The sequence below is a fragment of the Chanos chanos genome, chromosome 7 (assembly GCF_902362185.1).
Source record: "Chanos chanos chromosome 7, fChaCha1.1, whole genome shotgun sequence".
In the NCBI taxonomy this organism is placed as follows: Eukaryota; Metazoa; Chordata; class Actinopteri; order Gonorynchiformes; family Chanidae; genus Chanos; species Chanos chanos.
In genome coordinates this window covers 27,761,345-27,781,125 of record NC_044501.1, presented here as the reverse complement: position 1 = coordinate 27,781,125, position 19,781 = coordinate 27,761,345, and the positions used below count along the sequence as shown (strand labels likewise).

The window sequence follows — 19,781 nt, the reverse complement described above, 5'->3', positions numbered from 1 at the left end:
AAATAGGGTAAGAATTGTCATTTTTGAACGTGTAGAGCATAAAATGGCTTGGTCACATTACTGGGAGAGAGAAAAAAAAAAGGGAATGTATCGCTACATTTTTGTAAACAATCCGTCAAAATGTCAGGACCCCTTAGGAACTGCCCGCGTAAACATTTTCGCTGAGGCTGTCCAGCTTGGATCAGATTATTTAAGAATAGGTGTGCGCTCTGAGGGCACTCCTCACTGAGATTTTATGGGCTCTTTTTTTCTTTTGCTTTGTTTTTGTTTTGTTTTGTTTTTTCTTTAAACCACATAGGGTGGTTCTACTGGTTTTAGTTTCTGTTCACTGCTGAAGATCACTGATATATAGAGACATGTAACCATGTGGCTCTATTGGGAGTTGGAGCTGAAAACCCAGTTAGATTATCTCTGCTAGAGCTAGAGCTCCAGTTTGACATGTTCTCCCATTCACAATCTGGACAGAAGTCTTATCACATAGTAGTTTAGACTACTCTCAGCTTTCCATAGAAATAGCTATATATTACTGTTTTTCCCAGGGACACGTACAGCATCAACTCTGGGAACAGCAGCTTTGTCATCTAGCCAGCAAAAAGTAAATCACATTTTTTTTTTTACCTGCTCCATTTTAATAGTAGAACAAATATTTTCACAGATAGTTTCACTTAAGTATTGCAAAGATTCTGATCTGTAATATAACCAAAGAAGAAGAAATTGGTTCGTCACATTTTGAGAACAACTGGGTTCTGCGGCTTATGCTATTAGCTAACTTAATGTATCATAAGTATGGATTGTAAAATCGAGAACTTTCACGTTAACTTAAAAGGCTCGTTTACAGGCTCCAGCTTGACCTGTGTCCGAATTCGAACAAACGGCTTAAAAGGAAAAAAAAAAAAAAAAAACTTCTGGCATGCTCGACTGGACTTCCATAAATCTGCAACGTCAAGAGACAAGGAGCTAACTACGTGAGCGCTAACTGAGACAGCTACGCGGCTGTGGATAGCTCGTCAGCGAATTCAGCCATGATGTCGTGAACCCAGATGTCTCTCTCCTCTTGTGAGGTGTCCACCAGGTAGACGGTCACCTTACGGTCCCATGGGTGGGTGGCTTCCTGCACTGTCTCCAGCTGGGCCACCAGAGGTTTCTTCTCCACGTGGTTTCTGAAAACAATCGAAGCCTCCTCTGACCACTGTCTGGGCTTCACACCTGACAAAGGAAACACAGGACAAAGGTTGTGGGAAGCAGGCACTCTTTACTTACTCGCTTATTTGTTTATTTATTTTGAGGGAAATCTAGATGAAAGTAGGGGAAAGAACTGTCCTCTTCTTGAAAGGATGAGTCTTTGGGAAGTGAGCACTACTTTTCTGTTTTGTATTTTTTGTTTGCTTGTTTGTTTGTTTGAGGCAAATCGTCTTAATCTAGATGAAGGGAAGGGTAAATAAAATTCTAGAAACTTCTACATGTTTGACTAACAGGGGGGTTGGTCTTTAGCTCAGTACATTTTTATAAAGTCTTTTTTTACCAAGGGAGAACACGAAGGATCAATTCGCTAAGCCACTAAAGATCCCTCTGTGGGAACTAACAGAGTTTTTGTTACTGTTAAGCTGTGAGATGTTTTTACCTGCCAACTGGGCAGTGATGCCCTGGAACGGGAGTTGGCGGAACTCCTGGATGAGAGGTCTCAGCTGGTTACAGCTGACCAGCTCATGTTTGCCGTAGTCAAGCTCGTAGACCGACACCATGCCGTTTGTAAGGACCCCTTTCACCAGCACCCGGTGCCAACTGGGCAGACAGGGAAAAGAGTTTAAGGTTACATAACAGACATTGCAGTCAGTCATGATATTTCACTCAGTCTTTGTTTTTTTTTTTTTGTTTTGTTTTGATGAATCACTCCAAAAACATGAAGCTCCTGCAATGTTCTCAGTGGGAAATTTGAATCTCTCTGTGATGTGAACTTCAGACATTCCAGGCCACTGCTCAGTCTTGTTTGTGGATCTAAACAGCTTTTCAGAACAGACATGTCTCACTGGCCAGGACATCAAATAATTTAAAAGAAATCTATTGATCTCTGAATACCCTCAGTCATTTTGTCATTATCTCCAAAGAGACATTTGGCTCTTTAAACCTGAACACCCAGAACCATAAAGAGCATAAAGATTAAACGGTTCCTTTTTTATACTGAAGCAGGATCCTGGGCTAACTATTCAGAGTTAATCCTGAACAAAATTGCCACTCCATTAGCAAAGCCTCAGAAATGTTGTGGAGATCAGACGACCCGCTTAAACACTATCCGTCATCCATTAGGAAAAAACGTTCCCTGGGGGTCTGCTCCTCCAACCCAGCCAGATGGGTACTAATGGCTCCTGGAAGTGGAAAAGCCTATTACAGAAAAGGTGGGGGGGGGGGGGGGGGGGCTTTTGACCCAAAGAGGAGGTGTTTGCGGAGTCATTCTGCATGTTGAGGGCGCGTCAGATTAAAAAAATATTAACTGAGGAGGACAAAAACTTTGAGTTAAATCAGATCCTGCCGCACAAACGAGCATCATTGTAAAGGAGGGGATTGGTCAGGTATGACGTGACGGCGTAAGTTCACTCACTTATTCTCCACTTTGGCAGCGTACACCTGGTTCTTCTCCACCACCAGGGGCTTCTCCTCCGTCTTGTTGTAGTAGAGAATCATCTCGCCCATCAGTACCACCAGCTTGTACATGTCTTGCCAAGGCTGCAGCACAAAGTGCCCAGGGTGGCACGCCACAGACACATAGATGTCCATGTTCTGCCCAATGGCAGGCAGTTCCAGCATGGGGGGCAGCACCAAGCTGGCAGGGGGAGTACTGGGTGGAGTCCCCACCCTTGAACCAGGCTGACAGTGAGCCCTTTTGGGCCCATGGGGGACCCTGTTTCCATTGGTGCTTGTATTAGTGGTGGTTGTCGGAGGGGAAGCTGGGGTGGTGGAGCTGGTGGTGGTAGGGGTGGTAGGGGTGGGGCTGGAGCTGGAGCTGGGGGTGTTGGTTTTGGGTGGTGGGCCGTGGCTGCTCAGGAAGACGTCCTTCTGGTGTTTCCACAGGTCAGAGTCGGCCAGCTGCCGGTTGAGACTGCGCTCCGTGTCGTGAAAGTTCTTGCTTGTGAAGAGGTAAACGTGCACAATGTGCGTGGTCTCGTCCAATCTGGCAATCTGCGGGGAGGGGGGAGATGTTTAATACCATTGTTAATACCCAAGGACTGTTAATTTGTGTCTTGTAGCGTTTTCATGGATGAACACACCCTCTGAATTAAAAAGGATAATTTGCACACAGAGTTGCTGGCCCAGCTAAACAAGCCCATAATTCAGCATCTGATCAGCCCTGAGGCACGGAAGGAACATGAAAGGGAGGAGCTCTGTCACCAGACATATCACTCAAAAACTGAATGCGTGAAGACTAAAACAGAGTGAATGCTAGAAAGCAGTTTAGTCAAGATGCCCCTGCCAGCTCTCTCAGATTTTAATCTGAGGAAGAATGAAAAAAAAGTCACTGTTTATGCTCAGCAATGACAGCGCTGTTCTGTGTAAATGAACACGACCGTAGTGAAGCTGTACAGCACGTTGGTGTGTTGTGTTAACAGGGGACTGACTCCATAAAGCTGTGTTAATAAAGCTGTGTTAATAAGGGACTGACTCTATAAAGCTGTGTTGATAAGGGACTGACTCTATAAAGCTGTGTTGATAAGTGGCTGAGTCTAAGGGACTGACTCGAAGTCTGTGTTGATAAGGGACTGACTCTAAGGCTGTGTTAATATGTGACTGACTCTAAGGCTGTGATAATAAGGAACTGATTCTAAGGGACTGACTCTAAGGCTGTGTTAATATGTGGCTGACTCTAAGGGACTGACTCTAAGGCTGTGTTCATAAGGGACTGACTCTAAGGCTGTGTTAATATGTGGCTGACTCTAAGGGACTGGCCCTAAGGCTGTGTTCATAAGGGACTGACTCTAAGGTTGTGATAATAGGCAACTGACTCTAAGGCTGTGTTCATAAGTGGCTGACTCTAAGGATGTATTCATAAGAGACTGACTCTAAGGCTGCAGTCGTTGCAGTGGAGAACCATATCCCTCAGCCACTGCACAGCATCCGGAGTCCATGAGCCCACACTCACGGCCAGGTCTGCCAGACAACACTTTATTGCCTACAGAGAGACAGAGAGAGAGAGGGGGGGGAGAGAATGAGATATAGAGGTGGTGAGGTCTTTGATGTTCTCTCCCTCTAAGACACACACACACACACACAACTGGACAGGCCAACAAGCAGACAGAGATTCAGCACAAAGTCAAAATATACACAAAACAATTATACACTCATTTATTATACAGGGTATATGTATAGTACATAAACAGAGATATACAAACACACACACACACCCAACCTGAGCTGGCTACTGCAGTGTACATAAAACCCTCCCACTGGTTAATCTGACCTGGGGAGGAATGGCGATGAGGTCACGCAGGAAAGGAGGCGGGACTTCCCTCAGCTCGATGACCTCCACAGAGGCCTGGACGCCTAAATCCACAAACAAGATGTCTAGCACCCGACTGCCATGCAGGTTAGTGATCTAAGACAAACAACAGAGGAAACCGCAGATCATTCATTTATTCACGCATCTGCAGAGACCTGTGGCTGGCTGAGAGACGCTAAGGGGCGGGGCTGACCTGTGAACTAGCATGATTTAGATTTGATCAACTTTGAACTGTGATGGATATGCAGTTTATGAACCGTGCCGTGAAGACACATTCCCAGAATTAGTGATCTTGGTCGGTAATCCCGCACCATGAATGGCAATACCTACACTGCAGACAACTACATGTCCCATGAAATATTGCTGCATTATCAACAGTCAAAAAAAACTTAAATGACAGATCTTATTTGAAAACATTTGTACTGATGTGGTGTAATACACATTTAAAGAGTTAAACATTATATATTATTTTATTGGTTATTGTTATGTCCAAAATGTAACAAAGCCAGAGTCGGCATAAATCTCAGTCCAACGCATGTGCGCTTTTCGCTAAAGTCATCATCCCGTTTTTGTTTTTTGTTTTTTTTTTAAAGGCCAATCAATATTTGTTTCGGCAGTAAATCGCTGAGTACTGAAAAAGTCCTTTGTTCTGGGGGGCAGCTGTTGACTAATTCACGAGTCAACGAACGCTCCCTTACCTCAACACGGGACCATTTGCCTTTGTAACGAGCCAGACAGATTTTCCCACAGAAAGGTCTGGAAACCAGTGACTCTGATGTAACCTGTTAAAAGAGAATGGGACTTCAGCACTGGCCATCTGCCATTCAGGAATTCAATGCCTAATGAGATTGGATTATCTGTGAATAATGTACATTCAAAATACATTTCACTGAGATAAACTACCCCTTTAAATTGTTCTTCTGTGCTGAAAAGTTACATGAGATGCAGTTTTTGTGTGTTTCTCCAGAGTCCATATCAAGACAGTGAAAAGACCGTTATTGTAATATCAGTCAATTAGTCATGGTTCTGAACCCTGCGGTTTCTTTATTTAACGGTGTCTAAGTACAGTTGGGCTGTGGGCAGAGAATCTATCTTGGGTGTGTTGTTACCAAATATGTGCCATCAGGTCACTGTTTACTAACGATTACGTAGCTCATGTCTGACAATCTGATTACAACCAGTAATCCCAATCTGGCTCTGCCCGCTCCCCGCACCTTTCCATGACGAGTAGCCAGGGAGCGCCTGCATACACAGGCACAGAGATGGAACCAGTGAGAATGTGTGAGAGAATTCTTTTTTAAAGAGGCAGCGATACCTGTGAATGAAAATAAGCTTCGGTCTTCTCCAGAATCTCGTTGAGCTTGGCTAAGCCTCTGGATGGAAGCTGGCAGCAAAAGGTCCCGTCTGAACATACGCTGGTTACACTCACGTTCATATAGGCACTGTTCACCTGAGAAAGACAGTGTCCATATCAGTCACATTAAGGTGCACTCAGAACAGCTCAAACAGTCGGGGTAGTTTCCATAGAAACGAAGAGAATTACACTGCGATGCCATCAACAGGACTGATGGAGGAAAGAATGTGGCTGCTTGGTGAGGCTGAAGTACCTGCAGGGGGCTCTCCAGTGACTTGTCCTGCATGGCTTTCAAGCAGGCGGAATTGATGTTGACGTCATCGTCTTGCGACGTGTCATAAAGCACCACCAGAGGGGTTTCCTCCCTCTGCAAAATCTCAGCCAACAGGATCTTTCCACTCGCCATGGTCTCAAACTTTTTAAGGACCGCTGACTCATGACAAAACACCTCGAGGCCTGAAAACACACACACACACACACAGACAGACACACACACACAGATACACAGTCACACATGGTCAAACACAGATCAAACAGAATGTTCCTCCAACAACATCACTTGATTCAGTGTCAAGCTACTTCAGTTTAGAGGAACAGGTGTGAAAAGAAAGTTTTGGGTCTGAATCCAGTGAGAGACTGGGGATGGTGGCCAAAAGCAACAATTTTGAAGATTTAAAAATGATAAGTTTTGAAACTTTGAAACTTACCAGCCAGTTTACATTTTGTGGCCTGGAAAGGCAGTCTGAAAAATCTCTCGTGCAGTTCCAGCAGTTTGTTTTTGTTGATGACTTCTGAAAAGCCATGGTCCACATAATAAACCTGTCACATCAACCAGAGAGACATATCAAACTGTAAAATCTCAGGTCTACGGCAGACGTACTTAAGAGAAAAAATAGTTTCAGGCACTATAACTGAACTCTCTTTCTCTTTCTCTCTCTTTGGCTTTCTCACTGTCTCCAGCTATTGTTCTGTAAAAATTTAGAGTGTTATTTTTGTCTCGTCACTGTCACATCTCACCTTGACCTTGTTGGGCATGACTTCAGAGACTTGTGCCCGAAGGACTTCCTCCTCTTCCTCAGCACGGACAGCGGCCAGCTGACCCGGTGACGGCGAGGTCAGGGTCTTTGCTGTGTTGTCCTGTCCATAAAATTCCTTCATTTCATCCTCTAGTTTCTCCTGAGCCTTCGAGTAGCCTTCCCCAATGTACCTGCATTCACACAGAAACACACAGACACGGTCATGAACGACATTTCATCTCAAGGGGCACGGACCTGCATGACTTCACAGTGGTTCTTCCTGCATGTCCTGAATCAATGAAGTGCACTTTGGCTTAAAAACCAAATTTGCTAAGGTTATCTGCCCGACAACTTTGAGTTAATTACTTGCATAGTCTTCTTCAAAGACTTCAAGTCAACCAGGCTTCTAACTATAGCAAAGGATAAAGACACCAGAGCTTTCAAACTCCAGGTACTGTGGTCATAAAGTGTCTACGTGTACGTTAGTCGAGAAACAAGCTGAAAATGTCCCCTAAGGTTGAGGAACAATACGAGTGGTCTTGCCTTAAAATGACACTATTGGTGTTGCTGGCCTCCACCACCAGCACTGAGGGGTACTCCTCTTTGGGAATGACAAGTGGGGGCACAGCCTGGACACTGAGGCGTCTCCCGGCCTCCTCCCTCGCCCGCAAGTCGGCCATGTCCGTCCGGTTACAGTTCTCATCCTCCTGGGCCTTGACGTACAGGATGGCCCTCTTCGGATTGTCCGGCATGGGGTAGTCTATGGTGCAGATGTCGGAGAGCAGGTTCAGGTTCTCCAGGACGTACTCAGGGAGCTTGCTCTTGTATGTGTCCTGGTAGAGCTTGGGGAGGGCGTGGGCCCAGAGGCCACTGCTGTACTTCAGGAGGAGCTCCGTCAACTTCTGCTTCAGGTCTGGAGACAGGACCTTGGGGGACGACGTGGGGCTTTGCGTCGACCCAGAAGGCTTTCTGGGCGACGGCTGAGCGGGCGTGGCGGATTTCTGGGTGACCGCCGAATGCCTGTCCTTTGTAGTTGTCGTAGGACTGGAAGGGGTGGTGGTCTGGTTGGCGTCTTTAGCGGGATAGACTAGTAACTCCTGAGGCTTGCTACTACAGGGCTTCTCAACCTGCAGAAAAGAGGGGGAAATACACACAAGACTCAATGATCCATGAAGCTTATATTTTTTGTAACTACACACATATAAAGAATAAAATGTTTGCTATTTTTGACGTTTCTGATTAGATAAACCTTTTAAGCAGTACTTAAACATTAAACAAGGCCCACGATAAGTCGTCAGTAAGGTCACTGTGGAACGTACAGTGCATATGTGTGTCCAGTGCTCCAGGTCTTTCAGAGCCTCACTGGGCAGCTCCTGCTTGTAAAGCTCGCGATACAGCTGCGGAAGCTTGGACACCCAAAGTCCGTTGCTGTGTTTGTTCAGCACCTCCTTGAGGCGGGACTGGACCAGTTTGGGACTGTAGGAACCCGAGTGAGGCGTCCTGGTTTTTGACGGCGGTGTACTCTCATTCAGATTGGCAGGAGCTATAATATATACCAACCAACATCAGAATGAGGGGAAAAAAAGATAAACCTGTGGGCATGATTTTGTGTGTGTGTTGAACATTCTGGTTGAAGATCACAGATTCTTAAAGGTCATCTCCACATTTAACAATAACCCATTTGAAAGATCACTGCTTCGAAGAGCGTCTCTGTTTAATGTTTGGTAGATACACAACGTTTGATTAATACAAATTCCTAAGAGCGTTCATTCACATGGTTTTCTGCGTGCCAGATGACCCCAGTGAGAGATCCAGAGCTATGCCTTGCGGAATGGCAGTCCTAGCCCAGGGGGCGAACGGATGACTCCGTTTTCCTTTTCGCCTGCTAATGACAAGTCCATATGTGGCATCTTTGCTTAGACAACCAGTGCCTGGAGCCTGTCTGGAACCTTTTAAAGGATCTCCCAGTGGAAACATAAGCCTGTTAAAGTGTCTGCATGAGTATTTAAAAGCAGCGACTAGAGCCAATCACGGAACTGTGAAGCCTGAGGAAGGGAGCTGGCTGTGTGCTGAAACAGTAGTGGGTCACAGTTGGTAATGAACTTTGCTTTGAATGGTATTCATTTACTATATATGCTGTCATAATTGAGAGTCAATCAGTGATCCATTCCTCCAACAAAGCCAATAAACCAGTCATCCAAGAACGAGGAACTGGACTGACTGGACTCACCATTGCTCTGCTGAGGGTTCCTGGAGAGGTGGGCGTGTACTTCCTTCTGGAATCTGGAAGGTAAGGTCATCCTCTTATCTGACCTGGAAACAGATTTAAAGCCTGACTTTGAACTTTGATCTCACCAGAAATCTGTTCTCCTTAAAACCATTGGGTTCGAAGAAGGTGCAAAAAAAATCTATATATGAATTGAATAGTCCATAGTTCACAGCGCTGTTCTGATTTTGCAATTTTTAACTGAAACAACCCCAAAAACCACTCTGATTTCACCCACCTGCACTTTTGCTCTATATACCAGTCTCTTTTAAAAATGCACAAGTGGCTGCTTTATTGGAACAGTCTGGTACACACAATATCCTGCTATTCTCAGTGTTCACTCAAAACTCACATTTAGTTAACCGCTAACGCTAATGGAGTTTTTGAAATTCTTATTCCTACGTGGACACTCTGTAATTGTGCAACCTTTGGAGATGTGAGCAGGTCATCTCTATCAGCCCCCCCCCCCCCCCCCCCCCCCCAAATCTGCCCCTGTTCAATGACCAATGCAGAGATTGAAAGTGGGTCACTGGGTAGACACAAGACTATTTCACTGTCTTAACAGTTTTTTTGTTTTGTTTTGTTTTGTTTTATTATATGTTATGGCTGAGTCTTTCTCATTAAATCAAGCACTGCACTCAAAAATATATGAGAGAAAAAAAAACCCAAAAGGATAGAATGATAACATAGCAAAGGACACAATTCAGAAGTTTGCATGGGAACAATGTCTAACTGGAACTAACCCAACCCTCAGAGATCTTGAGAACGGAACACCTTCAGTTCACTTAAAACCTTCAACAATGAGGTGAGGCCTGACACACTCAGGTCAGAGGTCACACAAACATGTTAACCGGATTTCTGACAACATGGCATATCACTTTTCCTGATCACTACGAGGAGAAAGCCAAAGTAACGTGACAGGGGGTTCGGGTGACCCGATTTCAAATGAGCGGCCCACCCACATTGTTCTGAATGAACTGAATGGGACAGATAAAATAACGGTGAAAGATCCTTCCATGTTCGATTCTGGGGTGTCAGATGGATAAAATCGCCACCCCCTGCCCCCCCCTCACCCCCTTCCTCCTTCCATACCAGTGAAAATGTGCTGATTCACTGCAGGCTGGTTTAGAATAGCTAATCTGGGAGACAATGAAGAGGGATTAGCCGAACCATGTACCCAAGGGCTCAGCGATGCCATGGCCAGCTCCATATACCCCATTGTGTGTGTGTGTGCCTGTGTGTATGTGTGTGCGTGTGTGTATGTGTGTGTGTTTGTGTGTGTGTGTGTGTGTGTGTGTGAGAGTGAGAGGGGTGGGGAGGTTGCAAGTGATACAGAGAGAAAAAGCTGAACAAGTGAGGTCAGTTGTTTGCTCTGAAAAGTATTTGGCTTGAGAGCACACACACACACACACACACACACACACACACACACAGCGTCCGTTGCATTGCTGAATAAGCATGAGGTTTGCTCTTTCCACTCAGCTAAGCCATACACTGATAGCTATTCCAATTCAAGTCAGGCGACTGTTGGGAGAAACACAGGCAGCAGGGGAGAAATGAGAGGAAAAGAGACAGATTTAGCTACAGAAGAGTGAATTAGGACAGTTCTGCTGCAATCTCCTACAAATCAGACTCACTCGTCCTCATCTCTCTCATGTCTTTTTTTTTTTGCTCCTTGTTTTCTGGCCTTTTGTTCTTTGATTTTAGTCTTATTGTCTTTGTGGGTTTTTTTTCCCTCGGTGACCTTCTTTTTTATTTCCCCTCTCCTTCTTGTGAAAATCCTAACCTTTTCACGTCTCTATGGCAACCCGGCAATTCTTCTTACACGAGCCGTTGGGCCTTACAGAAAAAAAAAAAGTTTGTTAACTTCGGGTGCCGCGCCGTTAACCTTACCTGTCCAATGGGAGGGAGGATTTTCTTGTCGGCGTGTTTGGGGGTTTGTTTTGTTCCCTCATGCTCCCCTGCCGACCGTCCCCGTAACCCCCAGACCGTGCTCCTCCGCGCCCCAGTCTCCCTCTCTGGTCAGGTTGCCTGAGAGAGGTCCTGGGCTTTGCTATTAAAAAAAAAAATACGGAGAATGTCAGATGCCTGAGTCCCTCACACACACACACGCACGAACACGCACGCATACACGCACACACACTCACACACAGACACTGGATGAAAGACCTCATTACTGTTAATATTTCAGCCTCTCGGGTTATGATGTGTTATAGCATCTACCACAAAAAAAACCCCAAAGACGAAATATCCTGTCTGAAGTGATCCATACTGTTTGAGACAGGACAGACAGACAGACAGACAGACAGATAAATAGATAGACAGATAGATAGATACTTTTCTGATCGCAATACTGTATGGTATGTGCTCAGTAAATATTGCTCAGTTACTGTGTTTTGATTCATAGCGCCATTAACTAATACGATTACTTAATTAGTATTGATTCAAATGCTTATGGCTGAGTATTTGAGTATGAGTATGACTTTCACTCACGTTTTCCAACAAAAACTGACATATATTTGTCTGTCTCAAAGATGACTTTTTGAGTTGAAGAATGCTATTGCTGCTTTAGATAAAAACCATTAACACCATCACATGTAAAGAAGCATTTGGGTAAATGTGATCTGAACTTGGTATGACAGTGCCTGGGACTACGCTCAGTCTGATCAAATATGACACAGCACTGAGACAACAGGCTTGTAACACTGAGACCATTAGTTTTCAGACCAGTTCATCCTTTACATGGGTGACTGCACACATGTTCCATTTCAACTATGACATCATACGTGCTTTACCATGACAGCACTGACAAAGCTGTGACATCATCTAAGGTCTGGCGTGATATTTATAAATGACAGTTAATATGATATGAGGGTACCCTATCTCACACAGTGCATTCCCTTTCTCACAAAACAGACTGAATGCCCTCACACACACACACATACACACACACACAGACAAACAGACAGACAGACACACACCCACAGACACACGCACTGGATAAAAGACCTCAATACTATTAGGATGTCAGCCCACTGGATTATGATGTATTATAGCATCTACGATGAAAAACGCCCAAAGACGAAATATCCTGTCTAAAGTGATCCATACCGTTTGAGCCAGTTTAAACAGGTGTACAGACAGAGAGACAGAGAGACAGATAGATAGATAGATAGATAGATAGATAGATAGATAGATAGATAGATAGATAGATAGATAGATAGATAGATAGATACTTTACTAATCTCAGGGGGCAACCCAGACAAATAACAAGTGACAGGTTAAAACACTAGAAGATTCCAACAAAAGTAAATATAAGACCATAAACAGCATCATACTGTTTCTGCCAAACACCAACAGGACACAACAAATCTACCACTCTGACATAAAAACCTACATGACATCATAGTACATGACATCACACAACACGACATCATACAAGATGACATCATACCTCTCAGTCTGAGTCTAGCGTGATGATATCACACACATTTCGGTCTTTTCCTTCCCTCTTAAATACAGAAATTAGCCTCCTTGTTAATTTTCCCCTGTGGGTGAAGCTGGGTTTAATCTCGGTCTGCAGTCGTCTTACCATTCCCAGAAGCAGCTGCCACACAGACAGCAATAAAATCCAGGTTAGCTGACGAGAGCAGGAGCAGGCAAGGCAAGACTGTGATGCAGCAGCTGAGGTGTTTGCTGACTAACAGCAAGAGCCAAAAAAAAAAAAAAGGAAAGGATGGGATTTTTTTTTTCAGACGAGACAAACAGGCTTAGCCGGGGTTGCGTTGGCGAGTGATGTGTCACCTCCTTCGTCTTTCCTGCCTCATCAATACATCTATCTACTGCTCCTGGAAGCCGCACACTTCCCCTCCTTCTCCCCTTTCTCTCATATTCTCTCTATCTCCCTCTCTCTATCTCGTTTTCTCCCCCTATCTCCTTGTCTCAGTGGAGAGAGAAAGAGAGAGAGAGAGAGAGAGAGAGAGAGGACAGATGTCCTTTTCTTTTTTGCTGTATCATGCCACAGCGAGGAACCGATCCAGTGACTGGCTGTGTAGAGAGCCTCCAGAAGCAGGAGGCTGTGCTTACAGTGTGACCCAAGCGTTTGGTTTTTATTCTTAGCACTTCCACACAGCCCTGCAAGTCCGCAAAGGGAAACTTATGTGGGCCAAGAGGACTCTGTGCTATCTGCAACATCCGCGCCAAAATCGAGAGATGGAACACAAAGGCCTTGTCTGTATTATTCTTGCTGAATAATTTCACAAAAGTAAAACAAATGGATGAAAAAAATAAAACAGACTGCTAACATCAGCTAATGAAGATGGCAATGAAAAATGCAAATCTGCCCCAACGCAGGTGCAAATGAATCGCATTTATATGACACAGAACCCGGTACATGGAAAAGCCAACGTATGCAAACCACATTCATACCTTCAGCAAACATAACTTAATATTACAAAGTTCACTGTACATATAGCAGACTGCTGATATGGCATCTTATACAAATGTATCAGAGCCAAACAGAGAGTGAGAGAGAGAGAGAGAGAGAGAGAGAGAGAACCACTGGAATAAAGACAGAATGCTAGCAAGACGAACTAGCTTACAAACAGAATGCATGTTTGCGCCCCCTCACACTGTGCATACGCTCTGAGTTTTGTTAAAAGTCGAGAGCCTCACCGTTCAGTACAAGGGGAGCAGCGGGTTTCACTCTCATTTGGCAGTTCACCACCTGCGGTCGGCCCGTCTTCTTGGCTGTCCGCTGCCGCGCCACCAGTTTGGTGACCTGGGCCATTTCGTGACTCACCACAGCGAAACACATCACCTGTGTAACGGAAAAGAGGGTCAGTCATTCTTTAGTGTCTCTGACCTTACATGACCTGTCCAAAATCTCTGTCAACTCAAATCTTTCAGCAAAGACTCGGGTTTGTTTCTGGCAAATCAGACAAAACCAAGACAAAAAAAAAAAAAAGAAAGAAAGCTCTGATTTATTGTAGCATCTACTGAGGTAATTCAAAACACAAAAGACCTTTATTAGGGTCTCTTTACTGAGGAAAGTCTTTACTCAAAAATCTCTTTGACCAGGATAATGTGAGCTGAATGCTATCTTGGTTTAGCTGAATATATCAGTAACACAAGCTAGTCATTCAGTATTCTGTATCATCAAGAGTATGACGACTAAGATCAATTTCAGCAGTTTGACACAAGCTCAAGATAAACCAAACGATAGCGGCTGTAGAAAAAAAAAACAACAGACAATATCAGTAGTGGGTCCGACCCTGCTCCGCAACAAAGAGAAAAAATCAGCACCGGTCCACATCTACAGAGCACAGGGGCAGCGAAACTGGGACAAGTCGCACAAATCTATGCCCCGCCAGCGCCCGCTTACCTCCCCGGACTGGTTCCGGTCCAGACGGACCACGGAAGGCATGGTCTGGAGAAGGGCGTCGACGGTGGGGTGACCCAGCTGTTTGTGAGGGACGGGCTCGCCCGTCAGTTCCTTATATTCGCCCTGCAGGCGTGTGAGAGTCATGCTCCCGCTCTTACTCGTCTGCAGCACTGCCCGCAGCATCTTCTTTACCAGCTCCACATCCGCCATCTCCACCACAGCCGGGAGGACGACGCAACGGGTTTGGTTAAGCGTAAGGTAAAAAAAAATTAATCAAAAAAAAAAAAAAAATCATTTAGAATACATACTCAAGTTCTCGACAACAAGAAAACCAGGAGAAAGTCCCCCAAGAAATTCAATTGAGTTTGAAATGTTGGAAGAATATCCTCATTTTCAGTTAGACTGTAATTTGAAAGTTTCAGTTAGACACTGAAGTTAGGAGATACATTTGAATCGTGATCCACTGTTTTCAGTGTCACTCACTTTACACTTTAAAAATCAAGTCTAAGGCATAATGGGTGAAAATTCCAACGGTCTGTAACATTCATGGAATGTAACTCTGTCTCTAGGCAAATTGGCCAGAATTATAGGTCTTACATGCAAGTAAAATACAAAACTTGTGCTGTCCACAGATGTGTATCTTTACCTTGTAATTTCCCGCTGATTTGAACACAGGGTGTTGTTTTTTAAAGGGTAAGTTTCCTGTCTAATTTATTTAATACTGCTGACACTGTAGGGCTTAGGTTTTGAACCCTCTGTTCCATTTTCATAGGAAAATTTCCCATTGGAAAGAGACAGTGGAGGATGGATAACACAAAAGAGACAGAAAACAGAGCACTTTATGTGTAAACAGACATAAATCCAATCCAAGCGCAGGAAAGGACACAAAACAAAGTTTAAAAAAATCAAACAACTCTCGCTATCAGCGATACCAACGGCAAAAAACATTCATTGTGAGCATTATCAGCAACTGATAAAACAGACCTAATAAAGTCACTTATCAAAATGGCAGACTTGTATAGTTATAAACTGCCACCACAGCATGACAAGCACTGTGTAGCAGCATTACCTGTAAATGTTCATTATTTAACAGGATCTCATTTAAATGATGATCGATTATGTTTCTCGGTTTCATGAGCAGGTTGGGTATAGACACTCGGAAAATGGCTACACCTTTTGGACACACGTTCTGAAATTCTGAACATGTTGAAGTCTAACTGATTAACTGGCTTGTCTGACAATATCATCCGATGTAATTTACTTTGATTGAATCAAGCAAATGTGATTAACAGGTTTGTGTTTGAACAAACGTTTCTTTCGTGCAAAATGTTGGTAACTTAATTTCGTGCAAACCCAAATGTAAGTTTTGTTACCGCTGCTTGATTTGGTAAAATTATATCACGTGGTCATTACAGGCATATAATAACATAAAACGCTCGTGCAATACCTACTTAAATGTCCTATTAAACATTTAAACTCACTGCAGCCCTGGAAAAGCAAAGAAAGGTCCTGCCACGAGCGCCTTCTCAAAACAAAGGCAAACAGGTTGCGCAGGCACTTGAACGAACGGTATGTTTCATTTAAAGAAAAAAAAAACAACGTTGCCTGTGACTGATAAAACGAAACCGAAACACTATCAAACTCTTTTCGGCGCTCAAATACATAAGACCATCCAAGACTGCAAAGACTGTTGAGGTTTGCAACGACAATTTCGACTTGGAGTTTTAAGCACAGAATTGACACACCCTTTCCCTGGGAAAACAGTTCAACTGTTGCCAGTTGAAGTTCGTGTACAGTTCGCACATTTGCTTAATGCAGCTGTTGAAGTTGTTTAGACCCTACTGAAATCCAAGACCAAAACCAATAAAATTAACCTCAGTTCGCGATACTTATCTGCTAAGTAGTCAACTTTCACAAACTATTGTCATTGATGGACACGTCCGCGAGCCACAGCAAAGGAATTTAGCCTGGACAGTAAATCTCGCGCTGACGTCAGTGTCACACACCCGCGTCCACAGGGATAGCTACTACAGCCGGTAACAGTTTAATTTCTGTCATATTTTTTCCGGCTGTGGTTTTGCAGAAGACTCCATGGATTAAATATTTTCGATTTGTGTTACGCCTGATCGAGTCTATACGAGTGTCAACTGGCGATAATGCAGCCGAAAACAGAAACCGGATAGTTCCGCACACTTGTCACTCTCTAATCACTTCGTGGTCATCTACTGTAAACACTAGCTGTAAGCGGCTAGCATACTACAGGAGTGCGAACAATTAGCAGTATAAGAGATTCTCGCTTGGGAGTCAATGAGTTGTCTTACCACGTTGTGGATGTGGGTTGGACAGCACCGTTTACGAGTCGGCGACCTGCACGGTGACTCTTTCGCCTGTGTCCGTTCCGCTCTGTCTCCGCTTCCCTCCTCTCCCTCTCCCGGTGCGTCTCCTCCGCTTTACCGAGCCGCCCGTTGAGCTAATCCACCACAGATATGATTGGCTAACTTGCTTCATCCCTTCCCAGCTAATTACACATTACCGCGCAGGCGCAATAATAACAGGAGCGCATAATGGGACCGTATCCCTGAATTCTACGGTGACCAAAAATTGAGTCTTTTCTATCCCTTTATTCTTTCGGCCTTTGAAAATGTACCAGTTCATTGTGTAATTGTGTTAAGTGATCTCGGAAACCATTGACAAAGATTGCCTTGTGTTTCCTCTGATATATAAATAAACCAGTGACATCAAAACCAAGGTGTCGCATACATGAAATGGATTATGTAGGGTACTGGAGGGAAGGCTTTGATCTATCCTGGCCTGTATATTGTCTTTATGATGAGACGAATGAAAGCACACTGACAGTCATGCAAGGTGAAACGTCTCCTTTGCCTTTGATCACTTATTTGATTAAAAAAAAAGCAAGGTTATGATTTAACTAATAATATTAGTAATACATAAACTCTGATCGTCTGGCGTCTGTGGTTCGCTTCTACTTTACTACTTTTTATCACTAATTGAACAAACAGACGTGTGCACGTGGAGGCTGCAAGAAAAATAAGTGGATGTCTTATAACAGAAAACTTGGTTTGAATTCAGATCTGTGCTGTAGCCATGGTGCCTCCCTTTGGAAGAGAGATGGAATTACAGGCAGTGTACGTGTTCAAGGGACGGGAGATAGTGTGTGTGTGTGTGTGTGTGTGTGTGTGTACACACGTGTGTATGTGTTATGGACAGTTTCAACATGACAAGGGAATCCAAGTCCTAAATGAACATGATTTCAGAAAGAATCCTGCTGTTTTTTGTAAACTACCAAACCAACAAACTTAATGCAAACATTTTTAAATGGTGCAGAATGCAGCTCAGAGGATCTGTATTTACTTCCATCACATTACATACACAGGATGTGGAAAATTGTCCTGTCAATATAATTACACAGGTCTGAGTCTGATTCACTTATTTGAACATTACGAGTAAAGTTAGATTGAAATATCAGGAATATGAGTGATTTCTGCATGTTATTACACTTTTACTATCTCAAAACATCTCTACATTTTTATTATTATTATTTTTTGCATGTGTTATCCTTTTGGGATAAGCTGTATCCTTTTTCACTTCTTTAAAAGTAGGCTTGGAAAAGCCAATTAAGGCTAATTAAGGGCCAGCAGAAAGTCCACAAACTGAACAGATTCCCTAATTTCTCATAAAGGGGAAAATAGTTGACTTTACTCATATACAGTATATCACCCCTAACAATTTCAGGAGAGAATTACTTTTCTTGTGAAAGTTATACATGTACTTGTAAAAACAGAAGTATTTAAGTTTACCAGTGAAGTGCTGAGCTGGTTTGATTGTTTTTTGGGACATGCCTCTGACATCCACAGCCAGCCAGCTCTCAGCTCTATCACTCCCAATTTGCAATCAACCCTTTTCATCTGATTACCAGTGTCACCTGCAGTTTACTGACCAATCACCTGCTCTGTATGTATAAGGTTTTCTCTGTATATGGTCATCACTTTGTGAGCTATTGAGTGGGGTTTTTTTCACATATTACTGAACTGCTGTTTTCTCATTGTCCTGTACTTCCTGAGTCTGTGTATGGCTTTTGCCTGGTTTGTTCAATAACTGAATTTTGTCTTACGGATTTGGATTTGGGATTCATTCCGTGTTGCTACTTCCTGTTCATTGTGGAGTCTAGCCTGACCTATCGACCTTTACTTTGGATCATTGTGAGTGATTTTGTAATAAACTTTGCGTGTCCGTACTTGGATCCACAAATTCCATCATTAGTGCCCTTTGCAACCTGTGTCTTACAGAATACAAAACAAGAACAAATTAACCACAGTAAAAATGACTTATACACTGTCACACTGAATTAGAGTGGGAAGCACTGCTAGGACACACTTCTGTTGGGAGACATTTTTAACATTTTTTTTAAGTATGAGTATAAAAATGTTGCGGTTAACGGATTGAACCCAAATGCAGAACACAGATTCTAAATAAAGTTTTGACGGGGTTTTATTGAGAAAAATGGGAAAGTGACAGGCAGATGAGAACACACGGAAATTGCAGCAGAAGAGATGGTTTATGACAGGTGACTGGGTCAGGACGCGTAGCAGATGAGTAGCCGGGAATGACAGACCACAGGCAGGTGAGTAAGGCAGGCGTGTGGTGGGTGAGAGGCAGGAGCTGAACAGGCGGCACAGGGAGATAACCTGTTTACCAAAAGAAGAATATTAATACAATCGACCAATCAGACTTATTCTAATACGTAAACAAACGATAACCTTACCGAGCGAACTGAGGCGACGAACTGACGGTGCGTGGTGGGAGAACCGGGGTATAAATATGGCAGCGGTGATGAATGGATGAGAAGCAGGTGTGCCGCTAATCGGGATCTGGAAACGCTACACCTACACACAAACACACATGCAGATACACAGCAGGGGGAGCACAGGAGACACAAGGGAGGGGGAAACACTTAGAAACACAAGGGAAAACGAAACCAAGAGCACAGCTGAATCAGTAACAAAAAATAGTCCCAACTCTGTTGAGATCCTATTCTGAAGCTGAAATATATTAATCCTCTAGTTATGACTCAGTCGTCTGATTCGGATCTAAGTCACTTCAAACCATTCCACTCAAGGACATTAAACTATTTGTCCTCTGGAAATTTTGTATAACTACTGATGTCAGGACTAGTTTCTGAGCCAGTATTAGATTTTTGGAAGATAGTTCATTGAGGTTTATTCTCAACTAAACTTTGCACCATTTTCTGCTTT

At 43.7% G+C, this 19,781-nt stretch overlaps 1 protein-coding gene across 1 annotated transcript; it reads right to left on the bottom strand.

Annotated features, from left to right (window-relative positions):
• Positions 1–985: 985 nt before the first annotated feature.
• Positions 986–14,718, bottom strand: tdrd7b (tudor domain containing 7 b). The gene is made up of 17 exons (XM_030780177.1): positions 14,509–14,718; positions 13,800–13,944; positions 11,019–11,178; positions 9,090–9,172; positions 8,179–8,402; positions 7,403–7,986; positions 6,861–7,050; positions 6,551–6,662; positions 6,097–6,299; positions 5,805–5,939; positions 5,188–5,271; positions 4,451–4,585; positions 4,052–4,162; positions 3,000–3,174; positions 2,597–2,942; positions 1,622–1,782; positions 986–1,206 (listed from the first exon to the last, which is right to left on the bottom strand). The coding sequence occupies exons 1-17, from the start codon at positions 14,716–14,718 to the stop codon at positions 986–988; spliced, it is 3,279 nt and encodes a 1,092-aa protein (XP_030636037.1).
• Positions 14,719–19,781: the final 5,063 nt, after the last annotated feature.

What these genes read in the sequence shown, in the direction of transcription:
- tdrd7b (XM_030780177.1), bottom strand. Translation starts at nt 14,718, where the DNA reads ATGGCGGATGTGGAGCTGGTAAAGAAGATGCTGCGGGCAGTGCTGCAG. An exon ending in GAACCCTCAGCAGAGCAATG is followed by an intron (nt 8,403 to 9,089) that starts GTGAGTCCAGTC and finishes TATATATTATAG; the next exon opens with CTCCTGCCAATCTGAATGAG. An exon ending in TCATGCCCAACAAGGTCAAG is followed by an intron (nt 6,663 to 6,860) that starts GTGAGATGTGAC and finishes TTGATGTGACAG; the next exon opens with GTTTATTATGTGGACCATGG.